General features: G+C 40.4%; 1 protein-coding gene across 10 annotated transcripts in view; it reads right to left on the bottom strand.

Annotated features, from left to right (window-relative positions):
* The window catches only part of cacna2d3a (calcium channel, voltage-dependent, alpha 2/delta subunit 3a), a 125753-nt gene that overhangs the window by 94398 nt on the left and 9419 nt on the right, over positions 1-21936 (bottom strand). For 5 of the 10 annotated variants that reach the window (XM_044209816.1, XM_044209817.1, XM_044209815.1 and 2 more), the window contains 4 exons: positions 20447-20583; positions 18014-18095; positions 16294-16345; positions 15914-15998 (listed from right to left, as the gene is read on the bottom strand). In XM_044209816.1, the coding sequence (XP_044065751.1) occupies positions 15914-15998; positions 16294-16345; positions 18014-18095; positions 20447-20578 (351 nt within the window). In that variant the 5' untranslated portion in view covers positions 20579-20583. Of the gene's footprint in view, positions 1-15913; positions 16346-18013; positions 18096-18370; positions 18957-20446; positions 20584-21936 lie in introns of those variants that run through there. The other 5 variants (XM_044209823.1, XM_044209825.1, XM_044209821.1 and 2 more) reach the window with 5 other exon arrangements.

Genomic DNA, 21936 nt, shown 5'->3' with positions numbered 1-21936 from the left:
TCCCACTGGCTGACTGACAACTGCAGTATGTGAGAGGGACTGAAAATCCAGGTTTTAAGCCAATCCTGGTTCCTGGTTGGCGGTGGTGGGCTGTTAAAGCTGACAGTTCAGCGGCGGCTCAAACCTGAACTGGCTTGACTGGTTTCTTTACCTATTCCTTTCTTCCTTAACTGCCTCCCTATAGCTTCTTATTCACTCTAGTTTGTATATCTCCTGCTTTCTTCTTTCATCTCTCTCCTTCTCTACTGCACCCACTTCCTTCCTTGCTAATTATAAAAATGAATGGGCTGACTTCATGGATGCAGTCATAGCTAAGAATTGTTTTTCTCTCTCTCTCTCTCTCTCTCTCTCTCTCTCTCTCTCTACTAAAACCAGTATATTTTTGTCTACAGCTCCACTAAATCCGTGTCCATGAAACTGGCGCAGAACTGACAGATACACACTTCACCAAGGCATAAGGAAGGCACCAAGTGCCCATGGTCTGAATCGAAGTGTTTATGTGTTTGTGATCACGTTTGTGTGGTCAGTGAGACGCTAAGAGGGTCCAGCTGACCACAGGCTGTCTGCAGCGCTATGTTCAGTCTGGCTGACCAGAGCAGACCAGGGCAGGACCAGGCCTAATTAGCCTAAAGCTATTCTCTTCACATCACATCATCATCACAGGAAAGCCAACTGACATACATCCAGAACCATTTCCCAGGAGAGGGGAGAGGAAAGCTTTTGCAACGGGCTTCAATGGCAACTTTAACAGCAGGATAGCTGCGCAGTGAATAAGGAGACAACCAGATGAGACAAATTCATGCTCTTGTGTTAATAAGTATCTGCCCTGCTGAAGTGTCCTTGAGCCAGACAAAGACACCCTTCCAGCTCCAGCAGTATCAGAAATATTGTGGCTGTTTAGAAGACCCACTTAAGGTTGAATATTATTCTTATACAATACATTTATTATATGTAGAGTTGCTTTATGTAATTGATTTGGTACAATTTTCAAGATTTTGCTCATGAAACACAACTGGTCCTTGTCACCTCACAAGTCCTGGGACTTTACTGCTTTGGAGGTATTGGGATGTAACCCTAGGCTGAAGCACCTGTTCATGTCTACTAGTCTAGATACTCATCTCCTGCTGAGCAGTGACACTGTCTCAGAAGAAGTGTATGCTTTGGCCTAACTTGCTGTTGAGCACAAAATAATGTTTCCTTTCCCTTTTCCCCAAGGATTGTTATGTTTTCTGGAAATGGAGTTTGTGCACCTGGATACTGGCCTGATTTACCAGTCGTACATGTGCTGCTCATTTCACCAGGGAGATATCTGCTAACCTATAATATGGGCTGGGCATCAGCTCAAACTTTTTGCAACCAACAAATAAGCTGTTCCATCCTTTTCTGTCCATCATTCATCATTATTCAAAAACATTTTACTTGCCAGCTTAGCTGCTGAGATATGGGGCCGTGGTTCTTCAATTTAAGGGTTGGTTCATGCAAATTACAAAAATAACATTTTCTTATCTACCTCTTGGAGAAAATGTTGGTTTAAATTTGCCTAGGTTTTGAGCTATCCATCTCTGCCACCCCAATACAATGGCGGTGAACGGACTGAAAAATGATATTTTAAAAAACTCAATTGCAATGTATCTTTCTAGAAACAATGTCTTCGAAAGCCACGGTGGAAAGATATGCTGCTGGTGAATTTTTTTAAACATAATCTTTCCATACCGTGAGCACGTCAAATGAAATTCCATTCCAAGGTCATTAACCACACTAAGTGACTGACAGCAGCTTATGAGGGTGGGTCTCAGTGTGTTGCATACAGTACAAAGTCACACCTTTAAGCTGCCCTGTGCACTGCAGAGAAGCTCCAATGAAGCAGCTAGAGGTTGTGTACCAAACAGTGCTTCTCTAATCCAAAATAACTGTCTGCCCATGAATGAAACTACAGCTCAGTTACAAATTTACATCTCCCCTAGCAAGATATATATTAGGCTGCTAAGGCTACCTCATTTGTCCACTGAAAAAAAGTAGTTTCAACTGTGTTGAAGCCAGAGATAAGCAGTGGTGACAAATATTGTATGGTCTGTGGTAACTCAATCCCTCTCTTTTTCTCCCCCCCTCACCCTTCTGCTGTGCCGCATCACATGAATGAGCTGATGCTACTAATCTCTCTCCTACACAGTGTGACTGTGGAACAACAATAGCTAGAATCCCAATATCCAGGCTGCACTTTAGCACGCAGAAACAGAGACATGTGCAAGCCTGCGCCACGAACCCACATGCATACAAAACTCAATAAATAATACAATAAGCCGACAGTACATCCAAAACAAAATTTAGAAGAGGGCAGCTCATACTAATCAATTTTCAGTAGTTGGCAAGATAGGTACATGCACGTTTTTTCTTTGTGTCGATCTATTGGTCATTCCTCATTATGAAGTGTTAGACTCATGAAAGACATTATGCTGAATGTGTTTGTATCTATGTATGTTGTTTCCTTGGAGTTTGATAATAAAGTGATTAATGAAGGGGAAAAACTTCATTTCACACTAAGACTGAACCCCAATCCCCCAAATCCCAGCTCATTTTACGCGTCACCAGAGCCCACTTTACCTTGGCCCGCTCTCACACAATCTCACAGCTCTTTGAATCTTTCCCTCTCTCTTTCTTTCTCTCTCTCTCTCTCTCTCTCTCTCTCCCTCACACACACACACACACACACACATAGACACACACACACACACATTAACTGTCATAAAAATTTATGCACAGACACAAACTTTACTCTTCGGATTCTTCACTTATTAGTTGCTGAATTTTTTTTAGCACATACAAATCATGATTCATAATACATACCTACTTAAAATTACGAATCATGTGACCTAAATGTAATGACCAAAAGCAAAACTATAAACAGAAACAGTATTATTGATTTTGTTAGTTTGTTGCTCAGATGTTTCCTGTCTTGCTGGATTAATAAATGAAGCTGAACATTCACAGTAGAAAAGGACAAGCAGAAGCATGTGCCAAGAAGCCAAGCATACTACCCATTACAATTCTGTGTGCTAGAGTATCCTGTCTCATTCAAGCTGTGTTGTTTGGTTTTCATTGACAAAAAGCGGCCCTGTTTGCTTGTGCCTGCTTGTCTGACAACAAGTGGATGAGTCTGGTTTGATGAACAAAAGGCACGGCTCAGAAAAGCCTCTGAATGTGTGTGTGTGTGTGTGTGTGTGTGTGTGTGTGTGTGTGTGTGTGTGTGTGTGTGTGTGTGCTGGAGGAGACGAGGAGAGACAACACAGGGACACAGAGACCAATAAGTCCACTTAACAGATGGATGTACTGAGGATGTACTGAGCCCCTGAAATGAGCAAGCATGTGGTACACATAAGAAAGTTTCTAGTGTGCATGACAAACTTTCCAGTGAAACTTGGAAAAAATTTGCATGTTCCTTCAAGATATTGATCATCAACAACAGAGTAAGGAAAAATAAAAGACAATGAAAAAAGGGGGAAAGGGGGAAGAAAGAAAATGAATTATGCTGAACTCCCTATCACTCTTTTTAGTACTATTCTTCTCAAAATATTCTTTCTTTCATTCATCCATAAATGGTGATTGGATACTCAATTCAATATCTACTGATAAATATCAATATGAAGGATTAGCATCTGTCATTCATATGTTACTGAGTGAAATTCTTTAAGGTATGGTGTAGCTGCAAATCACATTTGCAATATTAAATTAAATACATTAAAACAATACTGCAAAGCAGTATTCGACATCAGCGGTAACATTTCACTAACTGTACTATTAAAATCATAATCCCCTTTACCAGTGGGGTAATGAGCATCAACAGAGGTGGAACATACTGTTAAGTACATTATCTCAAGTACAATTGTGTAGGTACTTTACTTGAGTGTTTATTTTTTCTATTACATCATGCTTATAACACTACATTTCAGAGGGAAATATTGTACTTTCTCCACCACCAGATTTTACATAACATTTTACAGAACATAAGATACGTTAGTGGTTAAAATTAGCCACCTAGACCAGCTAGAACATTGAAATACTGCTTACACATTAATGCATTAGTATTAATAGACCAATAATATGATATATAACATATAAATGGCAGGCACCATTCTGCCTGCATAATGAATTTTCTATGTACAGTAGGTTTATTTAAGAATTTTACTTGTCATTTTTGGATTGTTGTATTGCTACTTTTACTTAACTAAAGGGTCTGATCAAAAATACCCTCTGATGTCAATGATATCATCACAAAGACATACAATATTTTAACTCTATCTTTTGAATGAAACAGTCTAAACATTTGCAGTCTAATCTATATATGAATTTAATCTTTTCCAAACGTGGAGAATATTATGTATTTAGAAAATACAATACTTAATATGGGTTGAACATGTCAGACATAGACCTTGCTGAATTATTTAACCAAATCCCAGGACAGAAGTCCACAACTGGGAAATAATTTCCCTCTGGATGAAGTGCACTTTCTGTGTGTGCATGCTTTCAGGTACTTGTGTGTGTTCATTAATGAAAGCTACATCCTTGTGCCTACAGTGCGAGAGCATGTATTCTCCTAAAACATGTCCAAGAGAACAAACATCTTGCAGTGTCATCATTTCATATAAAGGACTGATTCCCCAAAGCCATGTTTATAATTACAGCCAACATGGCTTTGGGGAGGAGGAGGGGAGCGGGGGGTGGAGAGACAAGGAGAGAGGAGGTGAGGAGAGAAAAGGAGAAGAGGTAGGACCCAGAGGCATCATGTGGTTGAAGTTAATTCTGCTTTCTGCCACAACATCATTGGGCCACTACTGCATGTGTGTCTGAGTGTTGGTCTGCATGCAGAAATGAGGGAAAAACAGAGAGCAAGGGTGAGAGACTGTCTGAAACAATTGCAATTAGACTGATGTTGCATTTCGACTCCTGTGAAACACTCTGTTACTTGGGCAGGGGACAGGAGCGTTAGCCCAAATCCACAGCAAGAAATCACTGCTAGATCACAGGATCTCCCAGGAACGCCAAATCGTTGCTATGACCTCCTCTTTTCATACCCTCCCTTGTATGCCAGCCGACAAATTGTTCCCTCAAAAGAAGAGCGCTGGCTGGAGATGAAGTGGAACAATTAATTTCACGCTTGTCCTCCCTGCCTCAAAAGCATGTTGGTCTGAGTCTCGTATCTGGTGGCACAGAGACACTCCCCGTGGATTGTAAAACACACACACACACACACACACAGACAAAATGTAAATTAAACACTTAGTGTAAATGCTAATCACAAGGACATAAAAACAAGACATCTTTAAACACAAATAAAACTCAGGGATCATAAACTATTCTTGCCTGACTGGCCACACCTTCATCGCTGCTCCATTTACCATAATGCAATCTATCAGTGGGGAAGAATATAGTATTGATCATAACGCGGAGATGTCTCAAAGTGAGATCAATGCGCTGTGAATGAATGGGGAGGATTGTGAGAACACATGCACGCATACAGAGCTTTGACAGACCACTCAATCATGCGGTGAGAAGACAGCAGCTCCTGAAAGGAAATAGACTGTGCCATAAGAAGTGAGCATGGAAAAGTTTCATTGTGGTCGGTCGCTGGGCCGTAGACACAGGCTTACAAATAGTTCTGGTCTCTGCCGAGTCACATCTGAAGGCATTATAAAGAACCTGTTGAACATACACACTTGACCACATAGAGTAAAAATTCATAACTATCCCAGACAGTATTTAGTTTGCCAGACGAATACACTGAAGTTTTTAAAACATCTTAGTTAAAATGACGATTGATTACAATGAAAGATAACGGAATTCTGCCTTGTGTCGGGCTTAATAACAATGTTCCAAATCTGGTATCTCTTCGCTTTTGATTGATTAACGCTCTGTTAAGTCAAGACAGATAACAACATCTATCTACTACAAGTCTTTCTTTATCATCACTGTTGCATGCTGGGTTCCTATTCTTTAGTGTGTTGACAGCAGTGACAGCAGCTGTAAATGTGTTATCATCAGAAGAGCTAAAATCAGAATTGACTGTTGAAAACAGTAAATAGTTTCATTTACAACTAAAATGTGGAACTTAGCAGGGAGTCATCAACTGGAGTAAAGACATGTTCATTATCTCAGGGGAGTGTTTTTCAGTGACTATCCAAACTATCCCCCAATGTGTGCATGTACATACACAGTAAAGCTAAACCAAAGACTGATTGTCCAAATGCAATAAAAAGCTAAATAAATGATGCAACGAGAGGCAGTGTTTGCATATTTAATACTTGGCCTAAGCATTGGAAGGACTCAAATACTGTAACTACAAAACACTTTTAACAGCTTTTAATTTTAATGGTCAGCATTCATACCTGAGAGACATCTCAGGGGGCATGAAAAGTTTGTACCAAATTTCACGGCAAGCCAAGCCAGCTCTATCCAATGGTGGTTAGATATTTTGGTCAGGACTGCCCGACAAACTGACAATGGTGGTTTGCCTCCACGGAATGTACAACAAAAACTAAAAATGAGTACTTGATGTACATCCTCCCTGTTATCACAGGTATGGCGTTCATTTTGTCCATTAAGAAAAAAATGAAGAAATGTGGGATCGCAAATCATCCAACAAAAACTGCAACCCAAAATTACAATAATTCCAAAATATGACAAAGAGCTACAATGTGAAATGCAAAGAAATGTGATTTGCATCTAAAATCACAGCTTCAGTGTGACTGTTATTGACTGTCTTTTGGCTTGCGTTTCTTATTTTTGGTTTGCTAGTCATAGCTTTTCCTTGCGCTTCTCAATTTTCCTTTGCGCCTCTCAGTTTTTCTCCTAGCGCTTTGGTTTTTCTGAGCATCATTACGGTAAATGGACAAATGTTCTAGGGGCAGGGAATCTGTGTGGTGCATCTCTGCTGTTCTTAGATTGGTCCTATAAACTGTCAGTCATGTCCTGCCAGGAACTCTGGGAAGTGACCGCACAACTCTGATGCTATTAGCATTCGGGCAGCAGCAGTCCCTAAAAGTTGAAATTTAAATAATTTCCACTGCCAGTTTTCATCACTTATTCATGAATTACCGCTGACAACCGACATTCAACCCCATACAAGCCATGTTGCTCTTTTTAATTTCAACATAATTAAAACCACTTACACACCTCACCCATTTCACTCACTTTAAAGGCTGCCTGAGGGCTATTAAGAGGAACAGTAGAATAACAGCTGTACACTAACATGAACACATACACATACACACAAGGCCTTATGGCATAGCTGGTAGCGACGCTCAGGAGTTTGTCCCAGGGTGCACTGCGTCTGTTGGGTATGCACCATTGCCCCTCAGAGTGGGTGCCAAATCCCTGCTCTCACTAATGACCGCCATCTTTCAATGTCCTCACATGCCTTGACATCATGGTGTACACCCACCTACACACACACACACACACACACACACACACTCAGAGAGAAGCTCTTAAAGGGCTGAGGCTTAACCTATGCCAGCCTGAGAACATATCTACCCTAAAATTGTTCCATTATGATGCAAAGGCAGCATTTCCCTTTCAAAATTTAAGCAAGTACAGGAAGTAGACTCTTAGTCTCTACCATCTCCAGTCCACTTTTTATTTCATACAGCCATAATTCATTTCCTCAAAAAACATAATAGCACCAAGAGCGAGTCTAATCTGTTCACATGGAACTGATTAATAGTCCACAGCCTATCTGTAGTTGCCTGCATTCAGTTGGTTTCAGAAGAGTCGTGGAAAACATTTTTCATGCTTAGCAGTATGTACAATGTGGCCTGCTGCTTCCCTTTTCCACTCCATACATTCTCACAGTCTCAAATTGATTCTAGCAGCAGCCAGCGTGAAAGTGGAAGGAGAGAGCAAAACATTGTGGTGGATGTATAAAGGTAATATTCATCCTTGCAAGTGGAGATTTATTATAGGAAGTTACACTTCTTGGACTGCAGTTTCATTTGAGTTTGCTTTAAAGGCCTCACAAAGAAATGGGGGAAATAAATGTACCAATACTTCTGAGAACCGTAAAACATTTATCAGTAGACACAAAGAAGTTGAACTGAACATATAAAGATAATGAACAATTTGAAATAAATGTTGAACATAAAATATAAACTAAAGATGACATCCAGTTCATAGTTGAATATGTTAAAGAACATAAACAGCATCAACAAATCACTGCATATCTACAGTATAATTTTGTCAGTGCTCTCTGTTGGACAAACTATGTAATGGAGACATTGTTTCTAAATGACCTCAAACCTAGTTCAACATTTTTGTACTGAAATGTCTATTTATTTATCGCTGACATATACACCGATACAAGTATATCTTTTTTTTTTCTCTCTTATTTAAGCTAACATCGGACGATTTATCGGCCTGACTGCTTTATCAGTCTTGTTTTATCCAGTAGGAACATCTACCAGAGCAGACTTAATGAAAATTCCACAGAGATCATAGTCTATTGATCCGATAACATCATGATCTTCTGGTGTCCCATTCATGCTATGAACATCTTGTTCTGCATCATCTCACAGGAGCATTCTGGGCTGAGATCTGGGAACTGTGCAGTTCATTGGAGTAAAATGCCATCCCTATCGCACTCCGAGAACAATCCTGAGATGGTGCATGCTTTGTGACTATTTGAAAAAAGGTAGCAATGTGAGGATGCATGTGGTCAGCATCAGTGTTAAGAAATTCTGTGACATTCAAATAAAGGACAGTTTCTCAGCTGTTAAGAGCCAAATACCATGCCACACACCACAAAACCACTATCAGCTTGTACTATTGCGTCCGGCCAGAACTAATCCACGGAGTGTCACTGTTTACACCAAAGTCTGAGTGTCATCAGCATATTGTACAGAAATTGGAATGCATCAGATATTTTTTTTCCCTCTTTCATCATCAACATTGGGTCCACTACAAATTTTTGTTCTTTGCTGACAACTGTGTAACCCGGCATGGCCTGCTGTCACTGTAACCCATCCAGGTTTGATGAGTTGTTTTACTGAGATACTCTGACACATTTTATTCTCAGCTGTTGCATACATGTCTACTAGCTTGAAAGAGGTTTGCTATTTTCATGAGTTTGCACACAGGAACACAACTCACAGAGTAAATACTTAGTGGCATCAACAACCACACCTCATTCACAGTAACTAACGGTAACCTTGCATTTATACAGCCATAAGCTTGATCACCCAGTCATTGAAAGTTCATTGATTTTCTATGGAGCTGCATTTCCTGTGAATATTAAACAGTTCACTCATTTATTGCTGTTAGCCAAAAACAGCTGGCCATTTTTATTTTTTGGCAGCCATAATTGATCACATTTTCCAAACTAACTTAACAGGTTCCAAAATCCATTAGTAGCCATTCAAAATGACAAAACATATGACAAAAGGTCATACAATGTACACTGCAATCTTTGTAGTATTTCATCAGACTTGCTCCTCTGTGTGGTGGTGCAACAGCTCAACAGCTTTTGGGGCAACAGATTTTTTTTGTGGTATTCTACAAACCATTACTGACTTGTATTCAAATATTTCAAAATTTATCATTATTACCACTATCAGCAGTTACACCCTGGATTTACCTCAGTATTGACTGTATTTTCATTGAAAACATCTAAAAATGTCAGGAATATTATACTGATTGAATACTGTCAACAAATATACAATCGAAATACATTAGATTCATCTCATTGACAACAGTTTGTAATCAGAAAACTTTGTATTTTATGGCAATATTCAGTTTTAGTAAAGAACTATTAGCAATACTACCTTTACCATAAATTAACATTTCAACCAATTGCTTTTAAAAAAAAAATGTTACAGTCAGGGGGGTATTTGTATCCATCATTCTGTTCAGTAAGCCCCCTCAAAGTGAAAAAAAATATGATTACCTATGGAAAGTCCACCATAACCAGGCCACATTCCAACAGCGATTTCACTGCCACTAACTTCCTGGAAGGAAGCCACCTGAAAAGGTCTGGTTCTGAAAACCGCAGTGCATCCTGGGGATTTTTTTTAGGCCTAACATACTTCAACCAAGTTCTTGAGATGGCTCAGTCAGGTCTAGTTGAGTACAACGCAACAAAATATCACAATTCAAACTGTGCTCTACGTAATCAATGTAATCAATATGGCTCAACATTGATCCATACTGGTCCTATGTGTCTAAGTAATCGTTTGTAACTTACTCAGTGCTCAGCATTACCACAGTGTCATCTGCACATTAGCCAGTGCAGGCCTCCAGCCAATAATTGCTTTACATGACATGGAAAGGAGACACAAAAGGAAACTTAAATAAATATAAAGATAGAGTGAGAACAGGGAAAGGCTAACTAAAGTGCATGTGTGTGTGCTGATGTATGTTCTCACATTGGTGTTTATGCATAACTGTATTCCTCCACCCTGTGTGTGTTTGTGTGAGATGATAGCAAGTGCAGGTGAAGGTCATCAGGAGGAGGGGCCACTGTTGTCCCACTGAGCTGGATTTGGCAGCACTCTCACAGTCTATGAGAAGTGTTGTGCAAATGGGGCGCAGTGCGGGGCTCCATAAAGTACAGCCAAACTAAGTGTGTGTTTGTGCGAGTGTGTGTGTATGTTGGCAGAGTTGATGCAGAGGCAGAGGGGGTGGACTTGGGATACATATCGAGACTGCCCGAGAGTGCAGCAAGTGCACGACATTGTGCTAGGCCAGCAGAACTATTTTTTGAGGGTGTGGGCACCAACACTTGCTCCAAACACTGGCGTGTCCCAAGATCCCCTCCCATGTATTCTTTAGTGCCGTAGCTGCATCCTATCCATTATTAAAGCAGAGGGATGGAGGGAGAGGAGGAGATACTTAAAGTGTGAGAGGGAAGGAGAGAAAGAGAGAAAAATAATTGGGGGAGGCACAAGGGTGCAAAAACACATGGGTGAAAATGTTGACAGAGGGAAGAGTTGACAGAGAGATTGAAGATAATAAAGAGACGAAATGGGAGAAAGTGAGGTAAGACAACAGAAAGAAAGAAAGTGGGTGCCAGTTCATCTTTAATTCTGAGCATGACGTATAAACCAGAATTATCTGAGCATGCAGAGGTTTAGGACATGTAAGGTGGGATTTGTGATTGATGGAGCAGCTGTAATGGGTCTGATGTCCTTTCTTCTCGTCAGTGTATTGCTTTATACGGGCCATCTTTACCTACAGCACACAAGGTGGACCCAAACAACCGGCAGGATGATTGATGCGGACGGCAAGTCACAGACAGTCCTTCACACAATGCCGCACACGTTAATGTGCTTAATAGTACTAGTCCCGCCCCTTTACCAAGTTGGCTAATGTTTACTCTCTGCATGCAATCGAGTCTGGAGCACACCAGGTGAACAATCTGTCATAATTGCAGAAATCTATGAGACTGTGTGCTTGTATACTTGTGCGTGTCCATTAATGTCCGGTGTAGCCACGGTGAGATGCTCTTTATCTGCAGGCCAACAGAGGCAGAGGCAGAGCCAGACCTGAACAGCCCGATGACAGATGACAGTGGATATTTATCTTCAGTGTTCACATTCATCATCCAAACAGCACAGAACACAAGGCGTTACACTGTATGCAAACACTATGTGTGCACGCATGTGTATGTGTATCTAACTTCCACATAAACTTCGGGAACTGGGAAGAAAAATGAACTTCCTTACAAACACAAATTAACTACTAAATCAAACGACTTTTCACGCTGGCAAATTAACTTAGTCAGAGAGATTGGGGATGAATCAAAGAGGTAAACCACACAACAAGTCATCAAAAGACACTTGATTTTCTAAACCCACAAACACAGCGTCAGCAGTTGTGCTCTTTAAGAATTGAAGTTCTTTAATCCGGTAGCAAAGGGCCTTGCTCCCTGCTCCTGAGCTCTCTACAGTAAAGGCAGGTTGTTTGATTCACAGTGGCTTTTCTCATGCTTTTCTCACCAACAAAGCACTAATTACAGTATGAGTGAGTGGCTGTGTTGGCTAAAGCTGGCCTGCTAGGACATGAAAGGATAGCAGCACAGGCTGCACTCCTGCCTGCTAACGCTGTAATTAACTCTGTGACACGACATTCCTCCTTCTTTCCACACTCTTCTCTCTCTCTTTCTTTCTTAAACACACACACACACACACACACACACACACACACACCCCTATCTCTTCCCTCTCCCTCTATGAGTAGCACAGGAATCAAATTTAGCAAGATCATGCTTTGGTCAATGAGAACAAGAGAGGGAGGGAGTGAGAAGCAGGAGAAGAGATGGGAGGGTTAGGGGAGGTTAGGGAAAGAGGGACAGTCATCAGTACACACCCCTACACACCCCCTTTCCTCACCTCATCGCTAGCCGTGCTGAACCAAACCTGACAGCTATTCAATTTTCCCAAAGCTAAATCTAATCTGCAGCCGTCTCCCCCTCACTGACACACTGTTACACTGGAACGCCTCAGCCATCACCCACCCTTGGCAGCAGATTGGCACCATCACACATACTTCCCCCTCCACTTCCACACAGCCAATCTCTCTCTCTCTCTCTCACACACACACACACACACACACACAAACACATATACAATGTCATCCATTGGGCAAGAAGGGCAAAAAGAGAAATAAGTTAAACTGCTCTTCAAATGAGTCTGAAGAACAAGTGACATTTATATATTCTATGGACCCAAAAAAGAACTTATTGTAAAACCTTAGCAGCCTAGAACTCAGGTTTCACCAATAGCGAAAGATATTATTTGTATCATATTTTTTTCCACCAGGCTGAAACATAGCAGCTCACATACAGTAAACAGCGCCATAGCCAGAATTTTAGAAATACTGAGGTAGTCCAGCACAACCTCAACCCCCTAACAAATTTTTGACTAGCCACCAAAAAAGTTTTTTGATAATATATCTCCCCACAGAATCATCTAAAAGCCTTCTCCAAGAATGTAATTCTGGTGGAGAAATACTATATCGCTTAATTTTATATTTTTATTTATTTGTTTAAAAACAAAAAAAGAAATTACAGAATCATCCTAGAAACTACTAAGTGTAATTTGTGGGTATTTATAGAATGTAAGCTCCTCCTCAGATAATTCACACATTCACAAAACAATACTGTGGACATGACCTTAGCATATCCAGCAGGAGTGTCCTCAACTGGTTGCTACGGCACTGTATATAGATTCTTATGTGTGTATGTGCACAATATAACACAGAAATCATTCTAGTATTGAATTTATCAAAGTAACGCTAAGAACAAGAAATAATAGGCACTTAAACGACATCAATTTCTTTTTAACAAGTATGGCAAATGCATAACATTTGTAAATAAAAAAAGGAATGCTAAATCAAATTAAAACTTTAAGCGCTGTTTAATGAGTACTGAGTGGAAAAATGTAAAAAAAAAACTCATATTGCAGTTCCGCACAAAGCAAGAGTCATTCTTCCACTGTCGTCATCCAAATATGTAATTAATTTTAAATGAACGTGAAAAACTGAAATACATAATCATTTCCACTTCGAAATGAGATAATTAGTCATGCTCTTAAATCTGGTTAGTGTGACTAAAATACATATTCAGAACAAAAAGAAATCTTTTTTTCAAAACAGACAAACATGAAACTGCCTTCTGTAGAAATATTAAATTATGTTTCTGTGAAAGTCTTGTATAACGGTCTCCAATAGATCAAAACATATCGCTTCATGCGTGTAAATCACTTAACTCATCATGTGAGACATCAATTCACTGATCTCACTGAAGCCCATTAGATAATGCTAAATAAACTGGTGTCAAGCAAAAAGTAATGTGGGTTTTACGCTAACCTGTATGAAAGATGCTCCACAAATAAAGTCTGATTGATAGAGTTTGAAGGAAAAAATAAGCAGTTTTTCTTTTCTTTATTTTTTAAAAAAAGGTGACACTGGTAGGTTTTAAGTTCCAGGTTTTTTATCAGCCAGTGATAATGTTATATACTGTAGAACTACAGCACATATATGTTAAGTTTATTAAGGTAGTGAAAAAAGAAAAGAGAGAAAAGCTTTGCACACAGCGTGTACTGCAGGGCTAGAGGCGCTGGCAACTGTAAGATGAACATGTAGTCAGAAAAAATATATATATACATATTTTATATTTCCTTTTTTTGCCTCTTCACTGGACAACTTTAATACTGATATATATTTTTCATCCACTGCTTCTTTTTGAACAGCGACTATATTCTGTCATCTTCCGCTCATTCTTTAGGAATACTATCAGTGGCTAAAGGAGAATGGTATGGCAACCCTCTGTACCAGAGACCATACATGCACACACACCCAGACACACACTCTTCTTCCCCACCCAGGCAAATCGATTCCAGCATACTCTTGTCACACATCATTACACCTTCCTATCATCCTCTGCTCTTTTGCTCTATGTATGTGCCTCTGAGAGTAAGAGAGGCGGTGCGTGTATGTGTGATTGAGCATGCTTTAAGTAGGTATACGAACTTAACACACACACACGCTGCAAGCACATACGCCTGCTGTCTATTCCTCGCCCTCAGGTACTGCTTATGCTTTTAAAAATAGGAAAGCAGCCATGGTGGCGATCACACAGAATGGTCATTTTTCTTGTATCTTACCATTACCAAGAGGCTTGAAGTTATTTCAGCGTGGCATAATGTCCCACTACTTTGATTCCAGAAAGCCATAACATCAGTGAGGTGAAAACTAGTCCAGCCAACAACACACACACACACACACACACACACAGACATAGCCATCACAGCCATGCTGGCTCATATAGACAGGTTGCTCAATGATACATGAAATTAAAGATTTCAACAGAATAGCAGTGAAGAGGGTAAAACACACAGAGCTAATTCTAACTATCAGTGGGAGATGTTTAATGTGTCTCAAGCAGAAGTCTCCTGTCCTTTGTATGGGTGTGTGTATACAGTGTGTATACAGTGTACATATAGTACAGTGTTTTATGAGTACATGTATTGTATTTGTACATACAGTGAGGAGAATACTGCCAACAGCTGATTTGTGTAACAAATTGAAAGGCGTTTTTTTTCCCCTTCTTGAACACACACACACACACACACACACACACACACACACACACACACACACACACACACGCCCTGACTGGTATAACCTTGAAACAAGAGCTGTTTCCGATGGATACAGGAAGCGGGTCGTGGCGTGGAATGGGAGGACAGATAAGGACAGGAGAGTAAAGAGGAAAGGGGGAGGGGTGGATGAAAGGCCAAATCTAGTCCAACTGGATTTTTTTTAAGATGTAAGATTTTAAATTTTGTCTCTGAAAACAGCAGCAAACAGCAGCTTATTTGAACAAAAGTCATTATTTTCAGATATTTAGATGTATATAATGTCTGTACCCTAGGTCCTTCTAGGAATTATGTTGTTGTACAACTTAGTGGTCATGCAATGGTTTAATTATTTATCACAATTTCAAGTCATAAATCTGTTCAGACTTGATCCTACAAACCTGTGTTCATTCAGTAAACTGAAATTACTGAAAGCATCTTAATTAATTATCTATGAAAATATTAAATTAAGCTACTAATGTACTTGGATTAGGGCTGACACACTTAAAAAGAATTAAGTAATTTACTGCATGTTTTTGTGTGCACACTTTTGCACTTTTTAAGAATATCTTTCACTGAAGATGATTAAATTGGTCAAGTCAAATCAAGCATCAAATGAATGCACAAAGAAAGGAAATCAAATTGAAGCATTTTAACTTGGAACACAAAGTAACAGAATGAGCCATATTCGTGCAAGACTAAAACTGTACAGACATTATGACAAAATATAAAACCTGACGAGCACACTTATGTTACTTAACTAAAGATTTGTGTACTGTACTAGACCGTACCATACTTGTGTACATATTAGAGTTGTACGTTGTCATCAGGCAGTTAAAATTGTACTTCCCATCATCTTGTCCGTCTTTTTTCCTCCTTAATGTGAGCAAATAAAATACATACATATAAAAAAATACATATAAACACATTTTTAAAGTATGTTTAGCATATTTTCTTTACATTATAAAATGTGCAATGTTTTGGTGTGATGGTACAAAACTAATTTTTAAATGAAACATGCCATGATATATACTGTAAGCAAAATGCCTGTACATTCAAGAGAATTCCTTGTGTCTGTCTATGTATGCAACGTGATTTAGGTTAAGTTGCACGCATAGTGTATTTGTGTGTGTTTGGGTGTGTGTGAGAGACTCCAAGGGAGTTTTGTTACGCTAGGGTCAGAGAGATAACTGATGAGAGACTGAGTCCATCTGTCCCTTTCCCTGGGGAAACACACACAAAAACATACACACACACACACACACACAAGAATTAGTCTTTTCTCTTCAGTTCCATTCTCCTCTCTATATACAACAGTGTATATCCCTCATTCTTTTTGCCTATTTAAAAGCATATGTGCCCCCGGGGGGAACTGTGGTCCCTCCTCAGCTTTTCTGGACAAGAGCTACTAGACTGTACCAGATACACAATAAAGCACAACATACAGGACACTGTGACATGTTGCCAAAGCCTGTGAGTAAATATATATCCTGCACATCTGACGATACCATGTGATCCAGCAACATGCCAGTTTAGTGTGAAAGATGCACTTTTCCCACAAAGAGGTCTCCAGTCTTTTCTTTGCTCAATTAACCCTGCGGCCTTCATTTGCATTTCATAAAGAGGTCGTCACTCTGTGGGAGGGTTATCTTCCTTTTGGAGGCAGAAAAAGATGAGAAGGGGGAACAGTTTTTATCCTGTCAAAAAAGATAACACCACTTCTCTGCCTTCTGAGCGGCTGATGAAATCCACGCTATAGGCCCATATGTGTCTATGTGACTGTGCATGTGAATATGCATAGATTTATGGGGGGTACTGTATGTGTGCACTCATAGGGTACTGTACCAGTGACAAGCACAGGTCCTGATTGTGCGTCACATCTCATCTCTGGCCTGTGTGACACCTAACTAGCCACACACCAGAGTAGGTCTCTGCATCCACCAGGGTCCTGAACTGCTGGCCCCAAGCACAACAATGTGTCTGTGCACCCGCTGAGAGGTTAGCTTCAGCTTGCCCCTTTATCCACCGGCTATCCATTAGCCAGTTTTAACTCATGCTTCATCAGCTGACCCTCCATTAGGAGAATTTGCATTCCATCTCACTCAAATCTTGCATTAATGCCACAAAGCAGAGCGGAAGAGGGATAGGAACAGACTGCAGAGAGGTACGAAGAGAGGTAAGGGGGTGTTAGAAATGTGAGGAACATTCAGTTGCTTAGCAAAAAAATAGCGCTTTCTGGAGAGTATATCTGTGTGTGTGTCTGTGTGTGTGTGCGCGTGTGTGTGAATGCATCTGCCAGAGTGCTTGTGAATTGGACACTCATTTAAAAAGGCACATGTTGTGAATAAGCTTTTAAATCTGTGCCTACCCAGTCGACATGCATTACTGATTCTCAAGTGGCTAAAAAGCACAGGTCCTGCAGTTTGAGAGATGAAGAGTGACATTTCTCTCAACTCACAAATTACTCAACAGCAGTCATTTCCTCTTATAAGGTGGTCTTTCACATCCACACAGCAATTTTAAAAGTCACTCAAAAAGGTATCTTTAAGCTTTTAAATAAATAGTAACTTTACCCACGGTATCACATAATTTCAGCTTTGCAAAAAAAATATCTCTAATACAGTGTGAGTACCTGTGTATATTTACATACAGGAATGGTATTTTTTAAATGAAAACCAAGGACAGTAGAGCTCCTATTTGAAAAGAAAATCTCTTCTCTTCTTCTATCCTCCCTTATACTCTAATATTTTGACAGAGTCAAACTGCACACAAGAAAACCCTGCTCAAGTTCAGTCATGTGGACATCTGAATAATATTTTAAGAGTTTTGAGGTTCCAGGGTGTACTTTAAATTTGACACCTGAAGTCTATTCAGACAATAAAACTGTTCACCTTCTGCAGCAGCTGGGAGCCAGAGTACTTTGCCGAGATGGACTTCATTTCCCCACCAAACGCTGAAGCCCAAAGCTTCACCCTGCAGATGGCACACATACACACAGCACACACAATCAGCAAGAAATCAGAATAATTTTCAAAATATATATACATATAGGCCTTAAAAACTAGTCTGCGTTTGACTACATATATATATATAAACAGCAGTGGAAACAATTCAAGGACAGATCGCAATAAGCCATCAAATATGTTTTGTGGACTCACACAACGAGGGTATATTTAATCAAATTCTGCTGTGAAACTTGGCGAATCAAGTGATGCGCGCCACCTTTGCGTAAAAGAGCATCTACTTACACGGACGGGGGGATGCTTTGGTGGGTTCCTCTCACCTCAGTGACCCTGGTGCTTAGAGTTGAGAAAAGTAATAGCAGACACGCACACCACGCACTGGAAACCACACAGCTCCGATCCACCTGCATCTTGGGCAAAAATACCCTCCCTACGCGCGCAGTGCGAGTTTTGGTCTTACGCTGCCACCGTGGATTTTTTTCCCCTCCAGAGAATCCAAAAATGAAAAGGGAAAAAATTGAGGAAATAAAAAGTCACCTATGCTGACTGACTAAATCATACATAACCATGTGTTCAGATGTTCTTGGTGCGGGACGCGGATGAGCGATGCGCCTTGGCAAACGCAAGGATCCTCAGCTGTGTGAGTTATCCAAAGTGCCGCGGTGTGGCCCCGCTGACCGGTGCGGTGCACACGGCGCTGCTGCCCGGCGGAAAGTCAAGCTCGACCCCTACGGCAGGGAAAGTCCGCACAGTCGCTTTATTTGACCGACCACGCAGAAAGCAGAGAGTGGAGGTTCAGGGGGAACCGGGGAGATCATCAAACGATGCAGCGCACAAGAGCACGCCTACTCCTCTTGAGTGATGCGACGAGCCTCCCTCTCTCTCTCTCTCTCTCTCTCTCTCTCTCTCTATCCCCCCCCTTTCTCTCTCTCACTTTCTCTCCTCCTTACTCTCAGGATCTGAGCACAGGCTACTGAGGATGCTGTTATTGTTGTTGTTGAATTACGCCATACTTCTGCCTCTCTCTCTCTTTCCTCTCTTCCCCACTCATGGGCTCTAATACAGAGTTATAATAGCTAGCCTTTAGCTTTCATGTCAGATCAAGTCATGCACTGTATGCCCAGTTCACTGAAGCAGGAATTACTGGCAAAGTGCTGACGAAAAACAGAGAGGGAGAAGAGAAAAGAAAGTGTGTCTGTGTAAAAATACACAAAGGGAAGTGGGGGGGTCCAGCCTCTTGGTGGAACGAGAGAAGGACCAGATGATAAGTCAGTTATGCAGCATGAAAGCATGTCAATTAAATACACTTTGCAGCAGTGATGTGGCACTGGAAGTGTGCGGGCATACAGGTTGTGAAAGAGGATGAGAGCCCCCAGGCGATGGACCCCATGCGACAGATCGCATTTCACATAGAGCTGGAAGGATTCTGGCAAAGCACTGGAAGGGGGATCAACACCAACTGAATAGCCTATCGCTACCGCTGCAGAAGTGGTGCCCTGTGGAGTACAGGCCTACTTCTTTCACACTAAAAGACTCACCTTTGACATATGTGGTTCAAGCATCAATGTGAAACAGCCGGTCTTGGTTAGTCAAACCCACAAAACAACTATAGTTGACCCAGACCTTTCACAAAAGTCTTTACACCAACACATACAGAAGTAGAGTCAACATCACATTTGGTAGGAATATAGACTTTTCTAATTTAAAACAAAAATGTGCATACATTCAGCAAAGATAGCATATAATAATACTGGCATACATGGGACATTAAAATGCACTCATGTGAAAAAGCAGTGTTTAAAATGTAAATCAACAATTTGTTTCTATCACCTGATTTGTGCATCCAGATTACTGCTTTGATATTTACTGCTTTTTCCAGTGACCTCCCTGCAGTGGCCAGTGTTTTGATGTCACTGGAAAAGCTGCCAGGTTCCCAAACCAACAAGCGTGGACTGTTCTAATGTGACTATAATGAAGATGAGACTATAATGAAGTCAGCCTAAAACAGTGTAAATGCTGTGTGGAGATCTGGTCTGACAATAGAATGAAGAATACTCAGAGTGAGAGACTGTAAAATGTGGGGCTCAAACTACTAAATTAGGTTAAATTTGCAATTTTGTTATTTCTTTCCATTCATTTACTTACTCTCTTTGTATTTTATGGAGAAAACGCTCTACACATGCTCTGTCTTGCTAGTATTTTAGTCGTTTTATGTTTTAAATAGTCATACATAGTTTTAAAAGCAGCAAAGTCAGACAATGACGCTGTGATTATTGCAGGAATACACAAACATGTCTACATGTTTTAGTAACACGAGAGAAACTTTGAAGCTAAATGGACATCTTCTTTTATGGTGTTTACCTTCTTGTTTCTGAACATCGCCTCTTCCTTCTGTTTCTGTTTCAGCATGTTCATACTGTATCTGGTGTTGCCTGATGGCAGCCATATAGTATGGAGAAAGGATTGCCAAGTCAGCAACCAGTTCACCATCATTTCCCCTGTGGTAAAGAGAAAAGAGATGACATACGGCATACAGCATTTAGGACAGGTAAAACTATATCAGCTGTGGTAGATGGACTGACTTTTCTTTACTGAATGGAAGTTTGTTTTTTTTTATCCACAAGGCCAAAGGCTCCCCTGAGAGAGAAGTGTTGTTGTGTATAGCAATATCACTGAGCAAAGCAGGGCCATTTCACTTGACAGTATATGTTGTCTGAATAATAGCAGCTACAGTAAGTGGAGTGAATGGCCAAGTAAAAACCAACATAAAGTATGGAATAAAGAAAACTGTGCAGTTTAATTCAAGGAAGTCCTCAGTATCAGGACTAGAGGGTGGATAGGATAAGTTATTTCTGTCTTCCATTGTTCTTATTTGTTACTTTCATCCCATCCTGGTCCTTTTGCTGTTGTCCCCTCCTCTTTCACTCTTCATCTTGTTTCAGTGACAGGTTATTATTTACCATGTTGAGTATTACAGAGCTTTCACACAAAGGGTAGGTCTAAGTATAAGTGATGATCTTAAATGAAAAGTAATAATATAAAGGCATCTGCATTGGACCACCCTCATCTGTACTAATCTGACTGCATTTTTTGAAAATAATTATATTTAGCTGATTTTCTGAATTTAAGTTAAGCAAATAATTGGACATGCTGAAGCGGCTTCAAAGTACACAAAAGTCAGATGATAATAAGTTTATTGAACATAAATTCCTCATGTCTCTTATCTACTCCCAAGGCTTGTTTCTTTCTGTCTCATCCCCTTTGAGACAACGCAATGTAATATCACTCATGTCCCATGGGACCCCATACACCAGCCCATTAGTCCCTCATGATTCTCAATCCTTTGCTATAACAGTTTGTAGCCATGACCCAAAAGATGTAGCTAGCTTGGAGAGAGAATATTGTTCCAGTGATATTATTCATTGACATAAAAAAATATCAGTTCTAGTAACTAGCTAGGAGCCAACAACTTTTCCACATAAATTCTAATGATAGATTCATGCACGTGAGCTTGAGGCATGTCCCAGGAGATTTTCTGGATGGATGGGGCGTTGAGGTAGGAGGCTAAAGTCTAGATTAGCAAGGGATTCTTTTACACAGTAAAGTCAACCTTGAAACCAATGCATAGCATGCAGTCGCCATGGGGATGAGGTTATTAATGTGGTGAGCAAGACCTGAAATTATTAGAGGACGTAAACAATATGCATTGATAGATGGATTTATTAATATATTCATAGATGATAAAAGTCCTGCACACACACACACACACTTGTAAAAAATGTGGAGGAGAATGAGTCATGGGTCACATCAGAGGGAAAAAAAAATCAAAGACTGATGACCCAGTACCCCTT

This window comes from Siniperca chuatsi, linkage group LG10 (genome assembly GCF_020085105.1).
Source record: "Siniperca chuatsi isolate FFG_IHB_CAS linkage group LG10, ASM2008510v1, whole genome shotgun sequence".
Lineage (NCBI taxonomy): Eukaryota > Metazoa > Chordata > Actinopteri > Centrarchiformes > Sinipercidae > Siniperca > Siniperca chuatsi.
This window is presented reverse-complemented; position numbering and strand designations above follow the sequence as displayed.